At 40.4% G+C, this 24,649-nt stretch overlaps 1 protein-coding gene across 9 annotated transcripts; it reads left to right on the top strand.

The window, feature by feature from the left end:
* LOC131245396 (plant cysteine oxidase 4) lies at positions 1-24,136 on the top strand. Of its 9 annotated transcripts, none has more exons than XM_058244841.1 (9): positions 1-245; positions 399-443; positions 671-810; positions 1,986-2,370; positions 12,844-13,007; positions 13,192-13,339; positions 22,423-22,626; positions 23,069-23,199; positions 23,781-24,136. In XM_058244841.1, exons 4-9 carry the CDS (start codon positions 2,271-2,273, stop codon positions 23,829-23,831), a joined length of 798 nt encoding a protein of 265 aa, XP_058100824.1. In that variant the 5' UTR covers positions 1-245; positions 399-443; positions 671-810; positions 1,986-2,270; the 3' UTR covers positions 23,832-24,136. The 9 variants fall into 9 exon arrangements, with proteins under 9 accessions (XP_058100824.1, XP_058100822.1, XP_058100820.1 ...); XM_058244839.1 differs by having other exon boundaries at positions 399-478; XM_058244837.1 differs by having other exon boundaries at positions 1-300.
* Positions 24,137-24,649: the final 513 nt, after the last annotated feature.

Below are 24,649 nucleotides of genomic sequence, written 5' to 3'. Positions count from 1 at the left end.
ACGGTTAAAACAGTGGTTCACCATCTGACGGACGGAATGGATTTACATATGAAACATGTTGGCCCCACAGAGCTTGGGTTTCTTACGCAGTTGCATAAAACAGGTGTTCTAGACAATTCGTCCGAAGAGAGCAACGCGCCCGCCTGCCTTCGCCGGAGCCTCCCAACTTACCCCCACTGAACAACCACTGGTGCGCACTGCACACCCCTCCTCCCAATAACATCCCCCTTATCCTGCGCACCCAGGTACGTAAACCGTCACCCGTACATCTCGCACAGAAACAGTCTCCGTGCTCTGCATGTAATAAATCCTCTTTAATTTCTCCTTCTCTTCAATCAATTTACTTTTTCACCATTTTCCTCTTCGTTCTCTTATCTCCCAATCCAACATCTTCGTAGGGTTTCTCCCGTTCGGTGCACTTCGGGAGCAATCTTATCTCTGAGGTGCTGTTGCCTAAACTCATGATTTTAGAATTTCGGTAATTCTAGGGTTTTTCTTTTCAATTATCGAATCTAACTTTTTATGGTTTGGAGCGTGATAGATTGATTTCTTGCGAATTGGATTGTATTTGCAGTGGGAAATATTGAGTTAGTAGTATTGTTTTATGATGAATTATCTGATTTAAAGCATGGAAATTTGTACAAATAGACCCCATGGTTCTGCTATACAGGTCATTGGTTGACGGGCCGTGCCCTGCTAATTTCTCAGATTGGAAAACCCTAGCTACTGATCAGGTCCCTTTTCAGCTGAACGTGGATCGTTGCTGTATTTTCAGTTATTGATGTCTGTTTGCATACCACAATTTGAAAGGTTAGGATTCTGCTTTCCAAGATGTTTTGGTCCTGTTCCGTTGCAGTGGGGCCAACTGACCAGTGGTTTGAAATCAAGATCACTGAACTATGAGGCCGACTTTTTGAACTGGAAAAGCTCAAGTATAATATTTCAATGTGTTGCGGTCCTGAATTCGAGTTTGTTAGACAAATTATGAAAAAGGCTATAATGTAGATAACTGAAACATGGTGGATGTATAAGTTTGTAATTACTGTTTTTATGTCCATATATATTAAATTGGAAATATTTCTTAGGACTTGTTTGGACTGGGGCTGTGCCCCAACTTTCTTGGATCTTTCCCTTTTTTTTTTTCCAATTAAAGAGGATTTGAATTGGAAAAAGTCAAGAGTTTGGTTTCTCTAAAGTTTCACAGAGAGGATCCCCTTTAGAATTCAGTATGTTCTTTCTCCAGCCTAATTGAGATTGATGGGGATATCCTACCCTATTTGATTGGAGCAATCCTACGTCCAAAGGGAAATGTTGGCATGAGTGCATAATTTGGTAGATCATCGTGATCATCATAACCTTGTCCCACATATTTGGGTCCGGCTTTATGAATCCTGATTCGCCTATCGATCCTAATCAAGGCCCCATTCTTGGTTCACCCTTTAACAATCCTTTCGAAACACCTCAACCCAAGGTCTCTATTTTTGGATGCAATTGGTAGACATTCCATAAAATTTCTCCTTTCCTTTTTTTTTTTTTTTGGTGGTTGTGTGTGTATTTTATGACTTCTTCTTGCACAAGAACAGGTTCCTGTTGCTGCCTTTATAAAGTTCCTTTTTTTTTAAAAAAATTTTCTTTTCTTTTCCAGTTATCTTGGCAATGATTTGGCTGGATCTTGGTTATGATTTTGTTTATTTTTTGGATGCATTTCTGTCATTGTACTTCCAAATGTTCAATTTTACTTCATAATGGATGTTTCCAAAAAATAAAATAAAATTTGATAGACAGTAGCGATTTCGAATTCCCACAAGGACTATCTTTTTCAACAAAGTCCAGTTACCATTTCTTCTTCATTCTTTCAAACGAAAGAGCATGTTTGGTTTTATGTGACCAATTAGAATCTCACCATTAAGTGCATTTTTCTACGGCTTGACCATTGATAGTGATTGAAGTTCTCTTTTATATATTTTTTGGGCTAATTGCAACAGGTATGTGCTGTCCGAAAGCCTGATGAAAAGGGATCGAATGACTACCATGGGGATCTATTGTCGTCTTAGGTATGGAATTTTCTACAATTGTGTTATGGAATCATCACAGAGAAGAAATCGTGGTGTTGAATGGTCTCCTATGCATTAGAGAATCCAAAGATATTCTTAATTCAGGTGCTGTTTAAACAACTTGTGAAGAACTACATGTTCCTGGGGAAGACATACTAGCCTGCCACCCGTCGGTCGAACAACATCAATTGGTGCACTTGATCTCCTACTTATGCGATGCCAGCTATACAGAGGCTCTACAATATCTGCAAGGAATCATTCTCTAGAAATGGACCGGTGTCCGAAGAAGCTCTTGAAAATGTTCGTGCTATGTTAGGTGAGAAGGATGGGTCTTCTTCTTCATTTTTTCCCGGCCTTTTAATTTTGAATAAATTATTGATTAAAATGTTTGTACCTTCCATGTTTTCTAAAGAATGCTCATATCGGTATATCCATATGCTGTCATCTATCTTTATATGCATGCTAGTAGACTAATCTAAAATCATGCTGGAATGATCATAAGAAACATGCTATGAAGATGTGGGCTCCACAAGCCCAATCTATGGGTCCTACAGCCTGTCCGGTGGGCCCTACGTATTGGGCTCTGCTTAGAGATTTTTAAGAGATGGGGATCCTTTGTATGGTTCTAGGAGTTCTAGCTTGATTCTTCGAAGTCTTTATTTAGTAAAGATATTGAGGGATCTTTAAAGTGATATTAAATCATTAATGATTTTCTAATTTGAGAGATTTGTGTCTTAGAATTTCAATAAGATATATTATTGTTGTGGGGGATCTTTAATAGGATAAGAAGGTGACAATAATAAGAGAATAAAAAGGAAGGGAGAGACTTAGGTCCATTTATGTCCGGTGGGCCCCATGTGTTGAGCTGTGCCTGGAGATTTTTAAGAATTAGGGATCCTTTGTATGGTTTTACTTTGATTTTTTGAAGTCTTTATTTAGCAAAGATTTTGAGGGATCTTTAAAAGTGTTATTAATGAATAATGATTTTATGTTTCGAGGGATTTGTGTAAGAAATAGAATAATAAGAGAATAAAAAGGAAGGGATAAACCTAGGTCCATTTATGTGTGGTATTCTTGGTTGCTTTTTCTTAATTAAGAATAATTTAGTTTTAATTCGTTTATGTCTTTGTAGATGCCATATGGAAATGAAGATTGGAATAAACAAAGTATGAGTTTAGGGATAAAGATTCTCTTCCTCTTTTCTTCATTCTCATTCACATCCTATGTGAAATTGGTGTCAAAACAAGTTCATCCCTGGGCTTGTTTGAGATCAATTGTGAGCAACAAGAAGAGTATCTTGTACGAAATTTGTAGGAGAGAATATCAGTTGGAAGGAGTTGTTCAAGAGATATTGAATAAATTGGATGTTTTGACCATCTATACAATCTTAAGAAGAGCCTTCTCATACATGTGAAATTGGCAACATCATGGAATCCATAGGTAGTGATTCCATGGTATTCCGTTTGATCATTCTTGTGGTAGGAGAGGTGACCGATTGGAAGATTGTGATTACAACCTATAAAGTGGAGATGCCCAAATTCTATGGAGATTTGCGTTTGAGGAATTTCCTTGTTTGGTTGGCCTATGTGGAGCAAATATTTGAATGGAAGAACATGCCAAATGAGAAGAATGTTAAGCATGTGGCAAACAGGTTATGGGGTCATGGGCTTTTGTAGTGGACCCAGCTCTAGAAGGCCCATGAGTGCATTGAGAGGAAAAAGTTGGACTCTATCAAAAGTTCCATCAATTTCCACCATAAAATCTTACAATTAAAGCTTACATGGAAGAATTCTCTTGCCTCATTATTTGGAACGATCATGATGAAACAATAGATTCATTGGTAACAAGGTACGTTAGTAGGTTGGATTACAAGATCCAACGAAAGGTTTCAATGACAAGGGCTTGTTTTGTGGACAAGGCTTACCAAATTGCATTGAAAGCCAAAAAACACATAAGAAAGGACGTATGTAGCTTGAAATCCTCTTACAAGTTCTCGAAAGGAAATTGAGATGAGTCTCTTTCCAATCTGAATCTACCACATCCTAGTGAAGTGGTGAGGAAAAATGAAATGGATCAAAATCCACTTTATGGGTGTATTAGAGATTAAATGTGGTGCAATAAGGGCATGTTTGGAATGTGGGATTAGATGGTATTGAATTGCATTAGGTGGAATTAACACCATTATTACACAATGATTATATGTCTAGAAATGCCATGGTATTTTGATTGTCCAATCCTACATTTGGGATCAAATTCTGCTTTTTTGAAAAACATTGTATTAAGTGAAACCTGTGTTTGGTGGACCATAAAATTGCAATCAACGGACCAAATTTCACAACTAATGCCGGCCACCTATATGCATATGCAACTCGATTGTCATGTGTAATGGGTGCATATGGATGGGCAACGTGGATAAAACACATGCATCAATGTGGGGCCCACATGTAGTGGATTTCAAAATCCACTAGAAATCTCACCATATCTCGTGTTGGGACTGGATAATATGATACTTGGATTAATCCAATCCTTCCCATTTTTTCCAAACGTCAGATAAAATTTACATTGGACCAAATGCAATTCCATACTACTTAATCCCATGCTCCAAACAGGCCCTAAGTGTTTCATATTTGGGCATTGTTCGTTTGAGTGTCCGAAAAGGAAATTCAAAGACGAGTTTTTTTTTTTTTTTCTTTGAAAGATAATGGAATTTTATTAGGGCTAGAGGTTAAAGAAAAGAAAAACTACACAAACAGAAAGGAAAGAAAAGAAAAACAACGGTAATGGAAAAGTGGAAAAAAAAAATGAAACACAAACCCCAACTCAGAACATCTCAGGGCAACCACTCAGATAACAACAAGAACACTCGATTAATCACCTCATCCATTGTGCTACTCTGGTTTCGAAAGACACGATTGTTTCTTTCCATCCAAATTGATGTCAAAAGCTTTGCCTACCTCACTGAGTAGTGTGGTTTTGGAATAGGAATGAAATTAAAGTAACTTTCCGTTGTGGCATTATTTGGGATCTTGGGAAAGAAAATTGCTTCACGAGAGAGGTATGGAAAGACATTCATGTTGCATCCTAAGAAGATCAGTGGAATGGATCGAATATCAAGGCTAATTATAGAGCAAGCCAAGGAGATAAAGCCATTGAAGCCGATTGATACTTGTCCTGTAGTGAAGGTAAATTTTTTGATAGAGTTGAATTCCTTCAATGGAAGAGACGTGCTGGAGATAGAGTCACCGCAAGTTTTGGTGGGCACCAATGACAGGACAATCCCAGGGAATTCAACCGGGCACACGCAGATGAACAAATCAAAGCCAAAGTGGGCAAAACTGGTGGAGGTTCTTCGAAAGAAAAGATTGATCAGGGTGCCTTGGGACGTGGGAAGATCGATAGGGTTTTCATTTGAAGATCGGCCAGAAGATTGTGGATATGCTCTAATTTGTTGAAGCTTGTGGTCAAGTCGGGTGTGATTCCAAATCACCCAAGAGAGGTCTCAAATCATCAACGAGCAACATGGAACTTGTGTGCCTCTCGTTGAATATAGATGATGAGGTGGCAGAGGGAGCTAGGTAGGGGAAAGGGGCAGATTAGTTTCCAGATGAAGATTTTGACATGGAATGTCAAGGGATTGGGGTCCAAGCACAAGAGAAGACATAAAAAATGTCTATAGAAGAAGCAAGGCTTAGGTGGTGTGCTTCCAGGAAACAAAGGTCCAAAATTTTAATAGCAAGCTTCTAGGTACATCGTGGGATGTTAAAAATGCGGATTGGGTAGCGTTAGATGCTGTGGGGAGATCTAGAGGAGTGGTAGAAGCATGTGACTCAATCGACTAATGGTGGGGGGTGTTTTCTATTTTTGTGATTTTGAAGGAGGTCACTTCAGGATTCCGCTGGCTCTTCACTTCTTTGTATGGCCTGAACATGGAAGATAGAAGGTTTGATTTCTGGGATGAGCTAACAGCTACAAGATCCAAATTTAGTGGGCCCGTGGTGTATTAAGGGTGATTTTAATATCACTCGATTTTCTGAAGAAAGGTCGAATGGGGGAAGGGTATCTTCAGGCATGCAGGCCTTTTCAGATTAGATTGACTCACAAGAGCTATCAGATCTTCTGATGCAGGGTAGTAAGTTTACCTAGTTAAATGGGCAGTTGAACCCGGTGATGTCTAGATTAGATAGATTCCATGTATTGCCAGAATGGATTGATATCTTTTCGTTAATATACCAATGCGCTCTTCCCAAGCCAGTATCTGATCACTCCCCAGTGCTGCTTGCTATGGACGAAGAAAATTGGGGCCCAAAACCATTCAGATTCGAAGTCTCTTGGCTTTTGATTGAGAGCTTTCCTCAATTAGTTAAAGAATGCTGGAGTGGGAGGGGTTCGCGGGTTTCAGCCTTTGCCGAAAAATAAAGATGCTCAAGGATAAAGTTAAGACTTGGAAGAGGGCTGAACTTGGCATTGGGATTAGAGATAGCTTGTGTTTTGGTGGTGATTCAAGCCATTGATGCAAAGATGGAGGAATGAGATATTCAACTGGAGGACAGAGTTAAGAGATTTTGTAGCTTACTTAGATTTACCCGGGTAGGTTTTTGGAAGATGAAATAAAATGGCGGCAGAGATCGCAAAGTCCGTGGATTAAAGAAGGCAACAAAAATACAGAATTCTTCCATTGTATAGCAAGCGCACGCACGTCCAGATCAATAGGATCAACAACCTCATGATTGACGGGGTTCGTATTGAAGATAAAGGTCGTCTTGCTAAAAAGGTCTCCTAATTCCATTGTGATCTTCTGTAGGGGGAAGAATGGAGTAGACCAAGATTGGATTTTCTTCATTTTAATACATTGTTGGCTGACGAAGCTGCCGCTCCTGAAGTGCTTTTTATCTTGGAAAAGGAAAAGTTAGCTGTGGATTCCTTGGGTGGAGACAAAGCTCCAGATCCGGACGGATTTTCGATAGTGTTCTACTAAGTATTCTAGGAGACCATGAAAAGAGATGTTATGGACTTCATGAATGAATTCTTCCAAAGGGGACAACTTTCCTCTGACCTTGGTGCTACCTTCATAGCTTTAATTCTGAAGATACTAGGTGTGGATGCCCTGAAGGACTTTAGGCCTACTAGCCTAATTGGAGGCTCTTACAAGATTTTTGCCAAAGTTTTCGCGTCTTGGCTGCGTGGAGTTCTAGGGAGTATCATATCTGGAAATCAGAGTGCCTTTATTTCGGGTCGGCGAATCCTCGATAGCGCTTTAATTGTGCACGAATGCCTGGATTCTAGGTATAGACCGAGAGTCAAAGGTATCGTGTGCAAGTTGGACCAAGAGAAGGCTTATTATGATCATGTTGATTGGGGTTTTTTGGATTACATATTGCATCGGCTTGGTTTCGGGGATCGATGGAGAACGTGGATCGGGGAGTGTGTTGGATCGGCATAGTTTTCGGTTATGCTTAACGGATCTCCCAAAGGCTTTTTTAGAAGCTCCAGAGGCCTAAGACAGGGTTGACCATTTATATCCTTTTTTCTTCCTTATCATTGTAGAGGCCTTGGCGAGGATGGTGGCCAAAGGATAGGAGGAAGGGAATTATATGCGGCTTCAAGGTGGTAGGAATGGAGATATCGATTTCTCATCTTCAATTCGCGGATGATAGTCTCTTATTTTGCGACGCAGATCCGTTAAAGGCGGGGAACTTGAGAACAGTCATTTGTTGTTTTGAGGCGGCCTCGGGTCTCAAGGTAAACATTTCGAAAAGCAAAATGTTTAGGGTGCATTTCAAGGAAGAAGAGCTAAGGTTGCTAGATGAATCTTTTGGTTGTGAGGTTGGGGCTCTCCCATCGACTTTTGTGGGCCTTCCTCTTTGCATAGGTAAGCCGCCAAAACATATATGGGATAAGATTATCGAAAGATTTGAAAAGTACTTAGCTAGATGGAGATGCCGGTACCTATGAGGCCACATAACGCTTATCAAGGTTGCTCTTTTGAACCTTCCTCTCTATTTTCTGTCGATGTTCAAGTGCCCAATGTCAGTGTTGGCTAGAATTGAGAAATTGCGACGTGACTTCTTATGGCACAGGATGGAAGATAAAAAGAAGTTTCACCTTGTGGGATGGGACGAGGTATGCATGCCCTATGAGGAAGGTGGCGCGGGAATTAAAGATCTTAAATTTATGAATTTGACATTTATATGGAAGTGGCTTTAGAGGTTCGGGAAGGAGGAAGGGGTGCTTTGGAGACAAGTTATAAAATCTTAGTATTGGTGCTCGGAGGTTGGGTGGTGGACCAGAGATTCTTCTCCCTATAGATCGTTGGCTTTGTGGAAATGTATCAATTCAGTTAAATCGGTGTTTCTCGAAGGTGTTGGGTTCTTGCTTGGAAATGGTGAGAGGATTTAATTCTCGAAAGATGTTTGGGTAGAAGATTCTCCGTTGAAAGTAGATTTCCCTAGAATCTACTGCCTTGCTCTGGATCCAAGTATTGAAGGATACAATTGCTTCTCATTTGCAGTAAGGGAGGTGGTTTGGGAACCCCCATGTAGAAGATATCTTCGTGATGAGGAGATCGAGGAATTTGCGGCTCTTTTGAATTGTATTCATTTGTGCCCACCGGATTTAGCCTCTTTGGATAGTTTGCTTTGGAGGTTGGACAAATCAAGTGTCTTCTTGGTCTGGTCTTTCTATGCTCACCTTACTAAGCGCTTGACAAGAGAAGAAGCTCTTACTAAAGCACGCTTGGCACTACCAAGCTCCTCCTAAGATTGTGGCCTTCGGTTGGTTGGTTGGGTGGAAGAAGGTGCTAACAATTGATAACCTCCGGAAAACGAGCTATGATTATCCCAAACATATGCCTATGTTGCATGGGAGATGAGGAAACGATGGACCGTCTCTTTGTTCATTGTCACTTTAGTGGGCTGATTTGGACTGATATATTGTCCCGCTTTAAAGTGATGTGGTCTTTCCCGGTGTCTGCGGATGATCTGCTGATTGCTTGGCATGGGGTTAGTTTGGGTAAAGAAAGGACGATGCTGTGGAGGGTGTACCTACTTGCTGTTTGGTGGGCTGTCTGGGAAGAACAAAATGCAAGATGCTTCCGGAATGAAAGCAAGTTGGCGGCTACCACTTCTCAAAGGGCAAGGCTGTTAATCATTGAGTGGGTTTCCAATTCTGAGAAGTTCAAGGGTTGTAATCTTTCTTTTCTGGGGATGAATTTAGTCCCCTTCTCAGCTTAGCGCTGTTTTTCTTCTTCTTGGTTTTAAAAAAATTCAGTTAACTTTAAAAAAAAGGAAAAAAACTGCATGTGGGAACAAGTGGAAGAAGCGTGCTATGAAGATGTGGGCCCCATAAGCCCAATTACTGGTAAGAAATAGATAAACATAAGACAATAGAAGGGAGAGATTTAGGACCATATATGTTTGTATGGTATTTTAGGATTCTTTTCGTAATTTAGAATAATTGAGTGCGCTTGTGCATCTGTCTTTGTTGATGCTGTATGAAAATGAGATGAGAGGGAGAAAACCTGTGCACATGCTTGTGTGCATGTGTTGTAGATTAGAGGGGGAAAACCCTAAATCAACATCTTTGAGTTGTGTGGGTTGTGCAAAATCCGTTCTCCACCTCTTCTTTTCTTCTTTCTCATTCACATCCTATGTCAACCTACTTGCACTATTTGAAGCTCTTCCAACTAATGTAACCAAGTTTGTTGCTCCCACATTAAATTTGTTGCCAAGTGTAATACTTTATGGTAGACTCCTAGCAAATTGACACTCCTGTCCTTGCCGTGGCTCTCTTATTCCACCTGTTTGAGTCTCGCATATCTACACTAAACAAAAATTGAACACAATAATCAGCTGAAGAGTGATTCCTTTACACACACATGTATGTATGTATGTACGTGTATGCATGTATGCATGTTTATTGGTAACAAAACTTTTATTGATAGTGCCCAAAGGGCAGAAAGTTAGAAAGATCCATTAAAACAATGGATAATTATCTCCAATACAAAGAGAAGATCAGAGAACACCTTGTTCAAGTTCCTGTGTTGCATTTTTAATTCATGGTTGTGCATGCTTTTGGAAAGTTCTAATGTTGCTGACATGACATTTTCTCTTCTTGTTTGCATTGCAATTAATTTTACCATACATATTTCATGTCTTTCCCATGTGCATTAAGTTGTAATATTGCAAGTAAACTATTCAATGGAAAGTGCTTGTAATATATACATGGATCATTCAACTGCCCCCATGTATAGATAGTTAATCCTGCACATAACAGAAATTTTCTGTGGCAGCACTTCTCAGAAGACCACATAGAATGAAATCTTATTCAATTGTAGTTGACCACTCTTATGGCTTTTGATTAGCATTTTTGTCTAGAGCAGTCCACCTCATGTTTTGTGTTTTCATGAAATACAAATAAGGGAGGTCATGCGGTATAAAACTATGTTGTCGTGAAACCTTGTTGTCGGGACAAGTTCTCACAACTCCTCCATGGGCACTTTTATCAAGAATACTTGAGAATCTGTTAATTGTTTCGACCTGTATTAATTTTGAGGACTCTTAATTGTAGATTCTGTTGTTATTTCTTTCTAGGACATCATGTTGTCTCCGACACCCCTCCCCCCCACCCCCCCAGTTTTACTAGGTCCATACACCCCTCTTTAGATGCACCTCCTCCACACTTGAAAACACTTGGCACTTGAACTTATGTGGGACGTTGCCTACCTTTCGAAAACATGACAAATCAGGCAGGTCAACTTGTTGGGCGGGTGACTGACATGTGTATGCTGAATGTGGGCCATCGTCAGTTGTTTGTAGATTGTTAATTGATTCCCTTCAAGTATGGCCAATCAGGATGAGTTGGCTGGCCTATTTTTTGATCCGGCTCATCTACATGGCACGTCCCACCTAAATACCTGATGTACTTTTGGGATGTCCCAGACATGTGCCAGCTCTTTTACAAGGTGTACACCATGACCTCCTCGAGGTTGGATCCTTATGTCTCAGCGTTTCACTTTTCAAAGCCTATATCTCTTGAAAAGTCCATCCAAGATGAGCCTCCCTAACAGCACATTGCAAGTTTCCTAACCAAAACTTCATTAGTGAAACTTAGAAGCTTCTCTTTTCCATTTGCTCTTTGTTTTATCTTGTCATTGAGATCTGAAAGGTCGCAGAAGACCAGATTGTTGCTTTGGAGTATCACATTGGTAGTCACTTTGTAAGGGGAAGGAGCTGGGGATGTAACTCGCAAGTCACAAGGATCACGAGGAACACTGAGAAGAAGCTGGACACTGATTCTCGAAGTGCATACGTTAAACTTTCTAAAGCCTCCTTTTAGGACAAAATCAGACCAACATCTAGATGTCCCATTTGACATCTGTCAGTTATAATTAAAGAAGCATTTTCTCAAAAAAATTGAGAATTTTTTTCCTCAAAAATTTTGAGCATTCATTCATGTTTCCAGTTTACAGTTAAAATCGTTGAACTTCAACTTCCCCTAACTGTAATCTATATGCCTTGATGATCATAGTTTTCTTTCCTTGTTTTTTGGCAGATGTTACTTACATTTTTGTACTTTTCATGGTGGCAAGTCTCTCAAAGATTTGCTTTTTCTGTTTTCATGGTGATCCTCATCCTCATCATGGAATTTTAGAATAACCATTTACTAGACCTCAAAATCTACATCTTGTGATGCATCAATGCCATTTCATGCGCTAGAGCACCAAGTTCTATTCAATGGTGCTGTCTTTGCTTCAAGGTTCACACTAAACATGATTTGCCCTGCTTATATATGGGAGTATCAGGTATAGGAATTTTTAAGCACACTTCTAGCAATGGTACTACTTGTGGTTGCAGTGGGGCTGTGAAAATGTAAAATTTATTCACTTGAAAAGTAGGTTTAATGAGCAACGTGTTTGAGAAATGTATTCCTGTTTTTGTTGCTAAGGTGTTCAGGCCTCGGATTTTAATTAGAGGGAGCATACATGCTCGGGCCAAATACATATTGTTTGGATTTTCAATTTTTCCAAGTGGTGGCCATAGTTCATTGATCCAATCTGTTGATATGACAGGCCTCACTGTGGGTGGATCTTGCACAAAAAAGTCCCCCAGACTGGCAGATCCTACCTGTCTAACATTATAATACAAACTGTTTAGATCACTGAACTGCACCCCCCACTTGCTTTAACTCATAACCTGAATGGTATTGAACAACCATTCGGCCCGAGCATTGTATAGGATGTCTTTTTAATACAATATGCATTTTCCTCCCTATCTGAAACTGTGGATCCATGTAAGTAAATCCAGACCCTCCAAATCATGGTCCCTTGGGATGGAGCGCATTCTTTAAAACGTGCCAATAAGACGGTATTTAGCATCTAATATCTGCTCTTGAATTTGGACCACTGAAAAACTTTCTCTTTAGCCATCCATTTGATGGAAACCAGCTGGATGGTTATGATCGTTGGATAAGTGTGATTCTTGGGATATGCTCCATCCACAAATGGTATCCATGATTTGGATGGTCTATATTGGCATGCATGTATGCCATGTGTACAGTGGATGAGTCACCACCTCACCTGTCATCACCATTTAATAAATCGTGGAAAAAGTATGTAGTAGATTAGTAGTCCAGTCCTAGAGCATTTGTTTCTGAAGATTGAATTTTAAGAACTCGTAGCTCCAAACAGTATGTTCTGGTGCAACTTTTGCACTATGTTCTAAATTACCACTAAGGTGTATCTTTTGGCCTTTTATGCTGTAAAACAAACTGTTCTAACAGTTTTCTATTCCAGATAAAATCAAGCCTTCTGATGTGGGTCTAGAACAGGATGCACAGTTAGCACGTGGATGGAATGGTTCAGCACTTGGTATAAATGGAAAGAAAGGGCGTAATGGGAGCAACCAGTATCCGCCTGCTATTAAGTATCTGCATTTACATGAGTGTGAAAGCTTTTCTGTAAGTCCAAACATCATTTGCAGGACTGTAGTGGCTGCAGTTGTTTGATTTCAATTTTTGGAACTACTGAAGTCACGTTTGGTTGTAAATTTCATGGGTTGGAAAGCTGTTAATTTTCTGGCAAATTTATTTACATTTGAGGCTGTTATGGGTGTTCTTAAGGGCCTTCTAAACACTTCTGCAGATAGGAATATTCTGCATGCCGCCTTCATCTGTTATACCCCTCCACAATCATCCTGGAATGACCGTGTTGAGCAAGCTTTTGTATGGTTCAATGTATGTGAAATCATATGATTGGCTTGATTTAGCAGTGCCTGTCGATCCATCAAAAGGTACACTTCCTCTAGCATAAATATGTCTTATTTTATTTTGATAGCTAAACCATACTTACCTGGTGATGACAGTCGAGAGATCCCGAATCCACTTTGCATGACATGTCTGTCATTTAGTTTCGATAACTAAACCATACTTACCTGGAGATGACAGTGTTCCTTAGTCCATTTCCTTAAATCTTTCGCAGTTTTCAAAATGATTAATATACAATGTGGCATTTTCATTCACAGCAACACTTTGTCTAGGTGGGTCCTGTCTTTTTCGGATGAATACTGTTAGAATGCTAGGACTTACCATATAGATGGGTTCATTATCATCATTAGCCTTGTCCCAACTATTTAGGCTTGGCTTTATCAATCCTGTTTTGCCAATCAATTCTATATGCCCATGGATGGGGTACTGCACAAAAATCCCATTGGACAATCTTAAGTATCCAATAATTGGTCTGCAAGTGGACGGTTAAAAAGAAAGAAATAGCCGATGGTCCACATGCAATGGCAGAAGTACATAGATTGGATGGATGGGATGTTCAGCAGGAGAGATAATGGTCCATTAGTGTCCACTGTCCACCATAGGGCCCTCCAGGTGAATATAACAAGGACACTCCATTTCTACAACACACCGTGTCAATGACATGGCGATCACACCAATACAGCTGTTAGGGAACAACCTTATTTGATAATTTGTAGTATCTTAGCAGTATTTATATAATAGTTAGATAGTTCTAGTACTGTGTTATTAAAACTATTTGTGATATTATATTGTTTTCAATATCATTTTATATCTCTGTATGGTCATGTTTGCTTGTCTGGTTTTGTAGGTTCACTTGTTTGACACCTTGTGTCTGTGCCCATTACTGATACACGTGTCTTTGTCCAAGTACAGAGGATCCATGTTGCTGAAACATGGTCCTCACCTGTATGGAATGCCTGGCCTGATTGAAAATTTTGCTCGAGTCTGTGGTTTTGCTCTGGCTGAGCTTTGTATGCCTCTTGCAAATTCAGTCTTTTAAAAGAGAACCCTATTCATTATAATGACAATCATCATCCATGTCATGGAAAATCGTTCAAAAAAATTTAAAAATAAAATAAAATAAAGGAAAAGAAAAGAAAAAGAAAAAAAAAATCCATGTCATGGAAACTTCCCTTGTAAAAATGTTGCCAAATAAGATAAGCATAACTGTCTTTGTTAAGGCTAATAAAATTCAGTCTTTTAAAAGAGAACCCTGTTCATTATAATGACAATCATTATCCATGTCATGGTGCTTTTGGGAAAGTGGCAATTAAGGACTTAGGAAGATTCCTTGCGGAGAGAGACAATAGCAAACAACTATGGGTGCGATGGAGGGTGGAAGACAAGGGATTTTTCCTTTTATAGAGCATTGGGAATATGGAGAAGAGTGGTAAGCTTGAAATCCAAATTGAGTGAGGGAGTTGGGTTCTCCCTCAACAATGGGGAAAATAAATCCGATCTTGGAAGGATGGATGGATGGGTGAGATTCTCCTCCAAACTATGTTCCTAAGATTGGCGCGCTTAGCTACGAATAGTAACATCAAAGTTTCAAGGTGCTACTCTGATGGGGACATCACGCGCACTCACGCCGCCCCCCTACGCACGTACGTACGTAGAAGGAGGACCCCACCATCGATCTGGCTCGATGACGACGTCCAGGGAGGGCTTCCTAGCTAGAAGTCAAGTTTTGGTTCAGAAAAGTGGCCCGATAGTCAAGAAAAGCCCACCATGGGATCTCATGATCGTGGCCCACTCGTCGGATTGGTTTTATATTTTAGGTTTTGCTTATTGTTATTATTTAGAACATGGTGAACGCTTTAAATTTCCTTGTTTGGTCTTTATTTTAATTTACTTCATCGCCAAGTAATAGGTGTCGCACATGGTGCGAGTTTTTGGGTATAGGGTTCTCCCTATAAATAGGCACCCCTTGTAGTTCTTTTCATTCATTGAAGTTAATAAAAAATTCTTGCTTTATTTTTCTGCTCTCTTCGTGAGTTGTGGAAGAATTCAAAAGTGGGTGCGAAGCCCTCCCTTTTCGAAGGGCTAACTACCGTGGTGCGAAGCCACATCGATCCCAATTCACCCCCATCTTCCATCATCTTTTTTTCCATCTTCCCCCACCATCCGTACTTCGAATTTGTCCTTTTGTTGCATCGAATTTCTTCGTTACAGCATGTTTCCAGATTTCGGCCCGCAGGCGAGCTGAAACTTCGGCGGAGCACCATGCACAAACCATACATCGGATCGAGCTGAGATTTGGAGGTTTTGGAGTCCATCCCTGGCCGACCAGGGCCAAGGTGGACTTTTTCTGAATAGTAGGCCCCACACACGTGCGGCCGGGATCACACACACGTCCGTCTGGGCCATTGTTGCTGTCCACATGCGGGATCATCTTTTGGCTCAGGTTTTTATCCTCTTTTATTCTCTCATAGCCGTTTTTCATGAATCCTAGCCCTAGATTACATGATCCCTAATTGATTTGCCCCTTTTTATCACCTTAGGGTTCCTTGAATTGAAATTAGAGAATCCCTTGGATTAGGGATTGATTTTTATGCATGAGTAGTTGATTTTATTTCCCTTTGACATCGTTTGGTTTATAATTTTTATTGGTCCAGTCCTAGCCTGTGTCGGCTTAGACTCGCATAGATTCCCCTTTTTAATTGAATGTTTGGATTTTCATGTGGGACGTGGAATTTGTGTGATTGTTTTTGAATTGGTAGGATCTAAGCCTGAAATCTTGCATATCATATTTAATTTTCCATGTCTTGCATCAAATTTGGTATCAAAGCCTAGGGTTCTTGTAGGAGAATTCATTACATGTTTAGGGTTTGGTTGTTTATGTCCATTACGCATCAATTCTCATCATATATGGCTATTTAGAGGTCCATAAACCCTGAAATAAGCTGCTGAAATTTTCTGTTATCCCCTTATTTGAATTATTTTAGAAATTAACTTAGTTTTCTATTTCTAGGTTTAGAAACTTTCCTTTTCTGTTTTTTTTATAAACTAATTTTTTAAAAACTTTCTTAATCTATTTTTAGAAACTAATTTCCTTTCCTTTTTCTTCTTTAGAAACTAATTTACTTTCCTTTTTCTTTTTTAGAAACCAACTTACTTTCTATTTTTAGCAACTTTCCTTTTTTCTTTTTCTTTAGAAACTAGGTTGTTTTTTTTAGAAACTTTTCTAATTTGTTTTTTTTTTTTTCCAGAAGCTTTCCTAATTTGTTTCTTTAGAAACTTTCCTTTTTCGTTTTTTAGAAACTAGGTCGATTCTTTAAAGAAAAAAAAAATCTCTTATATTTTGACAACTATATTGCTGAATTTTGGTTGGCACCCTACACTAAACATGGAACAATTGCAAGAGTCACTAAACAAGTTGTCCCAGAAGTTGGAGTTTATGATTAAGAGCTTGGAAATGGACCAATGCTTTGAGTAGCTTGATGAACGCATTGCCTGACTAAAGACCATCGCCAGGACAAACCCCACCATTGGGGTAGATGTCCAATCTTAGGCAGGTGGCCTGAAGGATAGACTAATGAATGAAGTTGGCCAAGGAATCAGTTATGGGCGTGCACTCGTGTACCCACCCTATGAGGGACATCAAGACCACTATTTTGAGGGATACAACATGTGCAGCCTTGTGACTGGAGAGAGTGCACTAGATGTTAGTGTAGAGTTACCTACTGAGGTCATTACGGTAGTGGATGAGTTTTGTGATGTTTGTCCTGATGATCTACCAGATGAGTCCCCTAGGAGGGATATAGAGCACACCAGAACATAGGACACCGTAATACCTACAACTGAGTTTACGTTAAATAATTTTGTCGACAGGTCCACAGGTTTAAATCCTCGTGAAGTCGTTATTGATTATAAACCTAGGAAACTTATTAATCTTGTCCCTATGTCACTGTCCCATAGGCCGTCAGAGTCTGCAGAGTCTTTTGCGCATCACATTCATTCATGGCATCAAGAAATCAGGCAGAAGATCATGACTAATAATGAACATTGCACATTTTCTACAGACCAGTATAAATGTTTCAAAGGATTCAGTATTGGGGACTCTGTGATGGTCTCAGGCCCGAGCGGTATCCTTCGAGGGCCGTTCGTAAGTTATACGCGTGTAGCGCTGGATCCGTCAAAATTATAAAACGAAACGGTCTCAATGTGTATGAGGTAGATCTTCCACCTTCCATGGGAATTAGTTTCACATCCGATGTGGAGGATTTAGTTACTTTTCAGGGGACCACTGATACTTTGTCCGGCCCTTCGCCCACCCATCCTGATTCCCCATATTTATCCCTTGAACCATGGCCCCTTCCCAACCCATTTTTCCAGCCTCTATCTTCCATATCTACTTTTCCTAACCTTTCTTCCCAGCTTCTACCTCCCATACCTACCCTTTCCGACCCATTTTTTCAGCCTCTACGTCTCATACCTACCCGTCCCGACCCATTTTTCCAGCCTCTACCTCCCATATCTACTCTTCCCAACCCATTTTTTCAGCCTCTACGTCCCATACCTACCCGTCCCGACCCATGTTCCCAGCCTCTACCTCCCATACCTACCCGTCCCGACCCATCTTCCCAGCTTCTACCTCCCCATACCTATCATTCCCGACTCATTTTTCCAGCCTCTATCTCCCATACCTAACCTTCACACACCCAAAAAGGAAATAGAGGATATCCTGGACCATTAGATAGTTTTAACGTTGGACGGCGGGTTTCAGAAGTACGTGGTTAAATGGAAGTCACGTCTAGCTTCAGACAACACGTGGCTCACTGAGGAGGAGCTTCAGAGACTTGATCCTGACATCCTGGAGCGGTTCAGGAGTTTTATTTCGCCAGTAGCGAAATCTTTGCAGCCGGAGAGAATTGATGGGGACATCACGCGCACACGGGCACTCACGCCGCCCCCCTACACGTATGTACGTAGAAGGAGGACCCCACTATTGATCTGGCTCGATGACGACGTCCAGGGAGGGCCTCCTAGCTAGAATCAAGTTTTGGTTCAGAAAAGTGGCTCGATAGTCAAGAAAAGCCCACCATGGGATCTCATGATCATAGCCCACTCGTCGGATTGGTTTTATATTTTAGGTTTTGCTTATTGTTATTATTTAGAACATGGTGAACGCTTTAGATTTTCTTGTTTGATTTTTATTTTAGTTTACTTCATCGCCAAGTAATAGGTGTCGCACATGGTGCGAGTTTTTGGGTATAGGGTTTTCCCTATAAATAGGCACCCCTTGTCGTTCTTTTCATTCATTGAAGTTAATAAAAAATTCCTGCTTTATTATTCTACTCTCTTCGTGAGTTGTGAAAGAATTCAAAAGTGGGTGCGAAGCCCTCCCTTTTCGAAAGGTTAACTACCTTGGTGCGAAGCCACATCGATCCCAATTCACCTCCATCTTCCAACATTTTTTTTTCCATCTTCCCCCACCATCCGTATTTCGAATTTGTCCTTTTGTTGCATTAGATTTCTTCATTACAGCAGGTTTCCAGATTTCAGCCCGCAGGCGAGCTGAAACTTCGGCGGAGCACCACGCACAAATCATACATCGGATCGAGCTGAGATTTGGAGGTTTTAGAGTCCATCCCTGGCCGACCAGGGCCAAGGTAGCCTTTTTTCTGAATAGTGGGCCCCACACCCGTGCGGTCGGGATCACACGCACGTCCGTCTGGGCCATTGTTCCTGTCCATACGCGGGATCATCTTTTGGCTCAGGGTTTTATCTTCTTTAATTCTCTCATAGCCGTTTTTCATGAATCCTAACCCTAGATTGCATGATCCCTAATTGATTTGCCCCTTTTTATCATCTTAGGGTTCCTTGAATTGAAATTAGGAAATCCCTTGGATTAGGGACTTATTTTTATGCATGAGTAGTTGATTTTATTTCCTTTTGACATCGTTTGGTTTATAATTTTGTCCAGTCCTAGCCTGTGTCGGCTTGGACCCGCATAGATTCCCCTTTTTAATTGAATGTTTGGATTTTCATGTGGGACGTGGAATTTGTGTGATTGTTTCTGAATTGGTAGGATCTGAGCCTGAAATCTTGCATATCATATTTAATTTTCCATGTCCTGCATCAAATTAGTAAGCGTTGTGGAGATTATGTGGCTGCTCCCCTGTCGAAGAAATCTAAATGACGAGGAAATAGAAGACTCGTACACTTGTAGCTAGAATTCACATGTATATTCCAAAAATGGGGAAGCGGGACAAGATGGTGTGGAGAAATGATTGCTTGGGTTGATTTTCGGTTTGATCAATCTATAAGTGGCTCTGGTCCCTACTAGAGGTAGATAATTCTAGGTAGACATGTTTTGTGTGGCACTATGGGGCTCCTTTGAAAGTTGCGGCTTTTGCTTGGTTAGTAGGGAGGAAAAGGTGTTAACCATTGACAACTTCCAAAAAAGATCTTTGGTTCTTCTTAATATTTATGTCATGTGCATGAGTAACACCGAATCAGTGGACCACCTATTTCTGCATTGGTTTTTTGCTAGTATGGTGTGGTCTCGGCTGTTCAAGATCTTCAGAATGTCGTTGGTGATGCTCAATTTAATGGCAGGTCCATTTATGTCATGGCACAGGGTGGGTCTTGGGAAGCAAGAGAGGGCCGTGTGGAGATTAGTGCTTTTGGCTGGTCTCTAGACCCTGTGGGGGGAAAGTAATGGGTTTAGAGGTTGAGGTTTTCAGTAGTGTGAAGATTTGTTTGGCTGATTGGGCCTCTTGTATAGATGCTTTAAAGGATTGTTCTTTTTCATTTTCCTTTGATTTGTGTGTAGCCTTTTGGGCCATCTGAGTGCCTTTTTAATATAAGTTCCGTAATACTTATGTTACCTTAAAAAAAAAAAAAACTTGGTGGATGTATTGGAGCGATTGACATGGTCCTACCTCTAGTGTACCACATATTGGAGGAAGTAGTGTACTGCATACCCATTCCCATACCACGTACCGAAGTGACCCATGATCCAGGTAACCTTGAAGTGGAGCCCGATTAACATCAATGGTTTGTCTAATTTTGTCCCCTCTTAAGGGTATTTTGTTATAATAATTACTCTCTTGAGAATGTAATTGACTTGCTAACGCAACCAGTCTTTGATACAACTAAAATGTGCTAGATTGTAAACATGAGGACAATCTAATCTTGTTACTATATTTACTGTCCTTTTCTCATTACAAAAATAAAGGACAAACATGTTTTTAAAATTTTAGCCCTCTAACCATTTCCATCTGGACCTCGATCTATTCCATCCCTGCTTCACACTTCCAGTTGCTCTCTACTGAGCAGAAGTGGAGTTTCAATATTATAGTGGATCTTATTTTACTTTCGTGAGTTTTATGACCCACTTATCATGGTCATTGACTTATTGTCACCATCATCACCAGCATGTGTCTTCTTTTCAACTTTGATGCTTTGCTTTATAGTAGAGACCAGAGGCAGATAACAATAATTTTGAACTATGAGCATCAGGTTCTTCTTGTTTTAGGCTTTGGGGAAAGGTCTGTGTTGCATGTGTACCTGGGTTTTGAAACTGTGAAGAGATTTACGGAAGTAGAAGTGGGATCCGGTTAGCCTTTTCTTTTAAAGCATGTTTGGTAAAAAAGTAGGATTCAGTTAGCCTTTTCTTTTAAAGCATGTTTGGTAAAAAAGAAATACATTTGTTCTTGGCACTATTGAAAGGGTTAGGACCATCCGACTGGCATGATTCTTGTACCATGGTTTGCTCCCAATGGCACTATCGAAAGAACCATCCTGATTGATGATTGGGTGTCCCATGTGGCCTTCAAAAGGTTAGGGGTTGTGGGGACATTAGCAAAACCCATACACATTATATATTCACAGTACTAAGAACAAGGAAAAAAGGGATGACAGATTGTCTGGAAACTCGTTTTAATGTACCATCAAAATTTTGTTGAAAATTTGGAATGGAACCCATGCAAGTTCGTTTTTTTGTATTTCTTTCCTGATTTGGGCAAACTGGGCCAGGGACCGCCCTATTCTCTGCCCTACTTTTGCACCCTCAAGCCACTTCTTAGTATGTTTTTTCTTTTTAAATTAACTGAAGAAGTATTTGTGATACTGTTTTCTATAATTAGCTGAAAACATTATTTTTATGAGCCTCTGCCATGGCCAGTCCCAGAGCCCGAGGTAAAAGAGGATGGTTATTGTTTGCTGAACAGCTGATATCAAAACTTGGCAATTTTCCATTAAAAAGCTAACTACAAATTGATGGGAGAAAGGCTAAGATGATGATATGTTATTTTCCAACTGCACAACCTTGTGTTCTGCTGACTACACAACCTCACTTTTTCCTGACCACATAAACTCCTCATTCCTGATGAGACTGTGTATTTAGTTGGTGCAGATCTGTGTTCATCCTGATGGGATTTCATTTACTTGGCTTATTGGTGGCCATCTTCTATAATTTTTTATTTATTTTTGACATGTTGGGATCAAGGATTGACAGCTTGTTTGAGTCAGATGCTACTTGTCCAAGTCAACTCAGTTCGGCACCATGAGTCTGCATCAAAGAAAATACGGGTGACTTGGCCCAACTCTGCTAGAGTCACAACTCTGACTCGGGACAAAGCAAGTTTGTTGAAGTCGCCAATCTTCAGACCATGGTTGGGATGCCACTTTTTGAGTACAGCTAAATTTGAATTCACATGGCCTTCCATGTATTGCATGGCATGTTTGGTGATATAATTTTCAGCAGTCTAGGGTCTTACCAGGCTTGTAAGTTTTCATGTGACATAATTGGTATTGTTCTTTATTAGTTTGTTCGATCTAAATCTTCGAAAAGGCGAGTGAGTATGTAGGTTCTTATTTTATATTTTATTTATATTCGATACTAGTTTTAAGCCTAATTTCTTCAACCCTTACACATATCATTTTTATACTTGTTTATGCTCAGCTGGTTGGAATATATTGGCCCTCGCATGACATTAGTGGTGAACTATCATATTTGTGTTGCATCATTGGTTCCTCTGTGGCATATTGAATTTCTGTTATTAAACAAAGGGATGCCATTCAAAATTTCATTCTCCTTATTTTGTCTTGGTGAGATTTGCAGCAAGACTAGCTAAGGTTGTCAAAGATGAGGAGATGTCTGCACCCTGTGGCACCACAGTTCTTTATCCTAATAGCGGTGGCAACATCCATTCTTTCAAAGCCATTACTCCTTGTGCGATCTTCGACATTCTATCGCCACCATACTCATCAGTGGATGGACGGCATTGTTCTTACTTCCGGAAATCTCCAAGAAAGGATCTACCTGGTAAGTTTCCAACTCACAATTCATAATTTGTCATTGTTTCCGCAATGTTTTAAAACCTGGACTGGAGAAGCCCTTCTTTTTTTGACAGTTTGGTCCAAGCTGGTCCAGCTGCTGGTTCATTCTGTTGAACGGCAACATAATAAATGAATTAAGTGAAAAATACTAAGATTTGACTAGTTGACCAGATGGTTTGACAAAGACTGCCTGATCTAGACAGTTGGACCAGTTGAATCTGTTTGAATGGTTTCTTTCTTTCGTTCCTTTTTTTTTTTTTCCGGTCCTATCTCCAAGATAGGTCTTGTAATGACCTGACCCATTTTGGTGTCCCAGTACGGTCAAATCCAGTCTAACTGTCCAGTTTCAGTCACATCCAGTCTGACTGTACAGTTCAGTCCAGGTTTTAAATTTCCTATGTTGAAAACTTATATGGTTTTTGCTTTAGTTGATTTTGTTGAAGGTGTTGTTCAATCAAGTGGAATAAACTCCCCCGAAGTGGCTTGGTTAGAAGAGTTTCAGGCTACCCCTGATAACTTTGTGGTACAGAGAGGGCTGTACAAGGGCCGGGCTATTAAGGTTTGAGTGTTTTGGGTTGTACCATACAATTAATCAAATTTGGCTGTAATTCATTGCAGTGAAATGCCCTGCCTGGCTAGTATGCAGGTTGTCCATAGTCATGGCAATTATCACTGCTATCAATATGTATGCGGAGTCATTGGTGTGCTGGCAGAGTATGATCCCTTGCACGCATGCAGATCACCACCATACAAGTGGCATGTATGTGCCTCAATGCAAATCGTTCAAATCACAGATTACCCGTAATGGAGGTTTGCTAATGAGTTAGGATCATCCAATCATGATTTTTCGGCCATGTCTGACCTAAAATGGGTCCAATGACTTTGATGGCTTGGATTGAGATACATACCTATCACGTGCACACTGTGGTTATGTGCATGCTTATGGATTATCACACTGCCATGGGGTGTTAATCTCTCTCTCATGTACGTTTGGTATTTGGTTTGTACATAAGTGGTGGTAGAAATTGCCTGATTTAATGTCCTCTCCTTCGACTAGTTGAACATAGACTAAAAGAACTGGAGCTTTTTAATGTGTTGGGATTCATTTCTGAACGTTTTGCTTCTACCATTTCTCTGTAGAAAAGAGATGATTTGAGATTTTCCGGATTGACATTAGAGATGGGTATTTGAATAAAAAAACAATTGGAGTCTCGAATTGGAGTTATAATGGGCAGATGTGGTGGGGAGCAGTGGATTCTTGCCACTTGGAGAGACCTAGAGAGAGATGTCATGGCTCAAACAAATGGCGTGGGAGCTGGAGCGAGTCCTGCAGCAGGATGATGCTTTTGGTGTGTCAAGTAATTCATGTAGTGGTTGAGATATTACAAGTATAACAGAGGGTTTTGAATGTTCATCCATCTTGGAGTAAATTGAAGTTGATTGCAGCAAAATGCAGTTAAATCGAAATGATAGATGATGGGAAGATTTTCATGGCCCAGCTTTGATGGAAAGTCCTCACTGAATCGATGTTTGTAACCCTAGCATGTTTTGAGCTGGTGCTGCAGAATGGCAATGACATGGTCTGGCTGATTTGAGATCAGGCAGTGGGGATTGTGTCACTTTTGAGGTCATGGATTCCTATCCCAACATGCCTGCTGAAAGGGAAAAACTGGTAGTGGGCCGTTGGCTAGTCTGGTCACTCTTCGCAAAATGCCCCTATGAAAGGGAAAAATGTTTCAGGCGTGTTGTATATTGTTAGATGACTGGGGATGTTTCAAACATGTGATGCTCACTTGCTTGTGATCCTTTTCCAAAATGGACAGTCAGGACCTGGACCGTCTATCTTGGTGGTCCCACCTTTTATTTACGTTCCTCTCAACACTCACTTTGACATATGTCGATCCTAGCCATCTGTTCAGTGGCCGACAAAATCAGAGGTTAAGATCATTTATGAGAAAAAGAGGTCCGGTAATGAATTTGAATCAGCCAGCAAGAGGGGTGACAGCATG

Source organism: Magnolia sinica, chromosome 5, assembly GCF_029962835.1.
Source record: "Magnolia sinica isolate HGM2019 chromosome 5, MsV1, whole genome shotgun sequence".
Taxonomy (NCBI): domain Eukaryota; kingdom Viridiplantae; phylum Streptophyta; class Magnoliopsida; order Magnoliales; family Magnoliaceae; genus Magnolia; species Magnolia sinica.
This window is presented reverse-complemented; position numbering and strand designations above follow the sequence as displayed.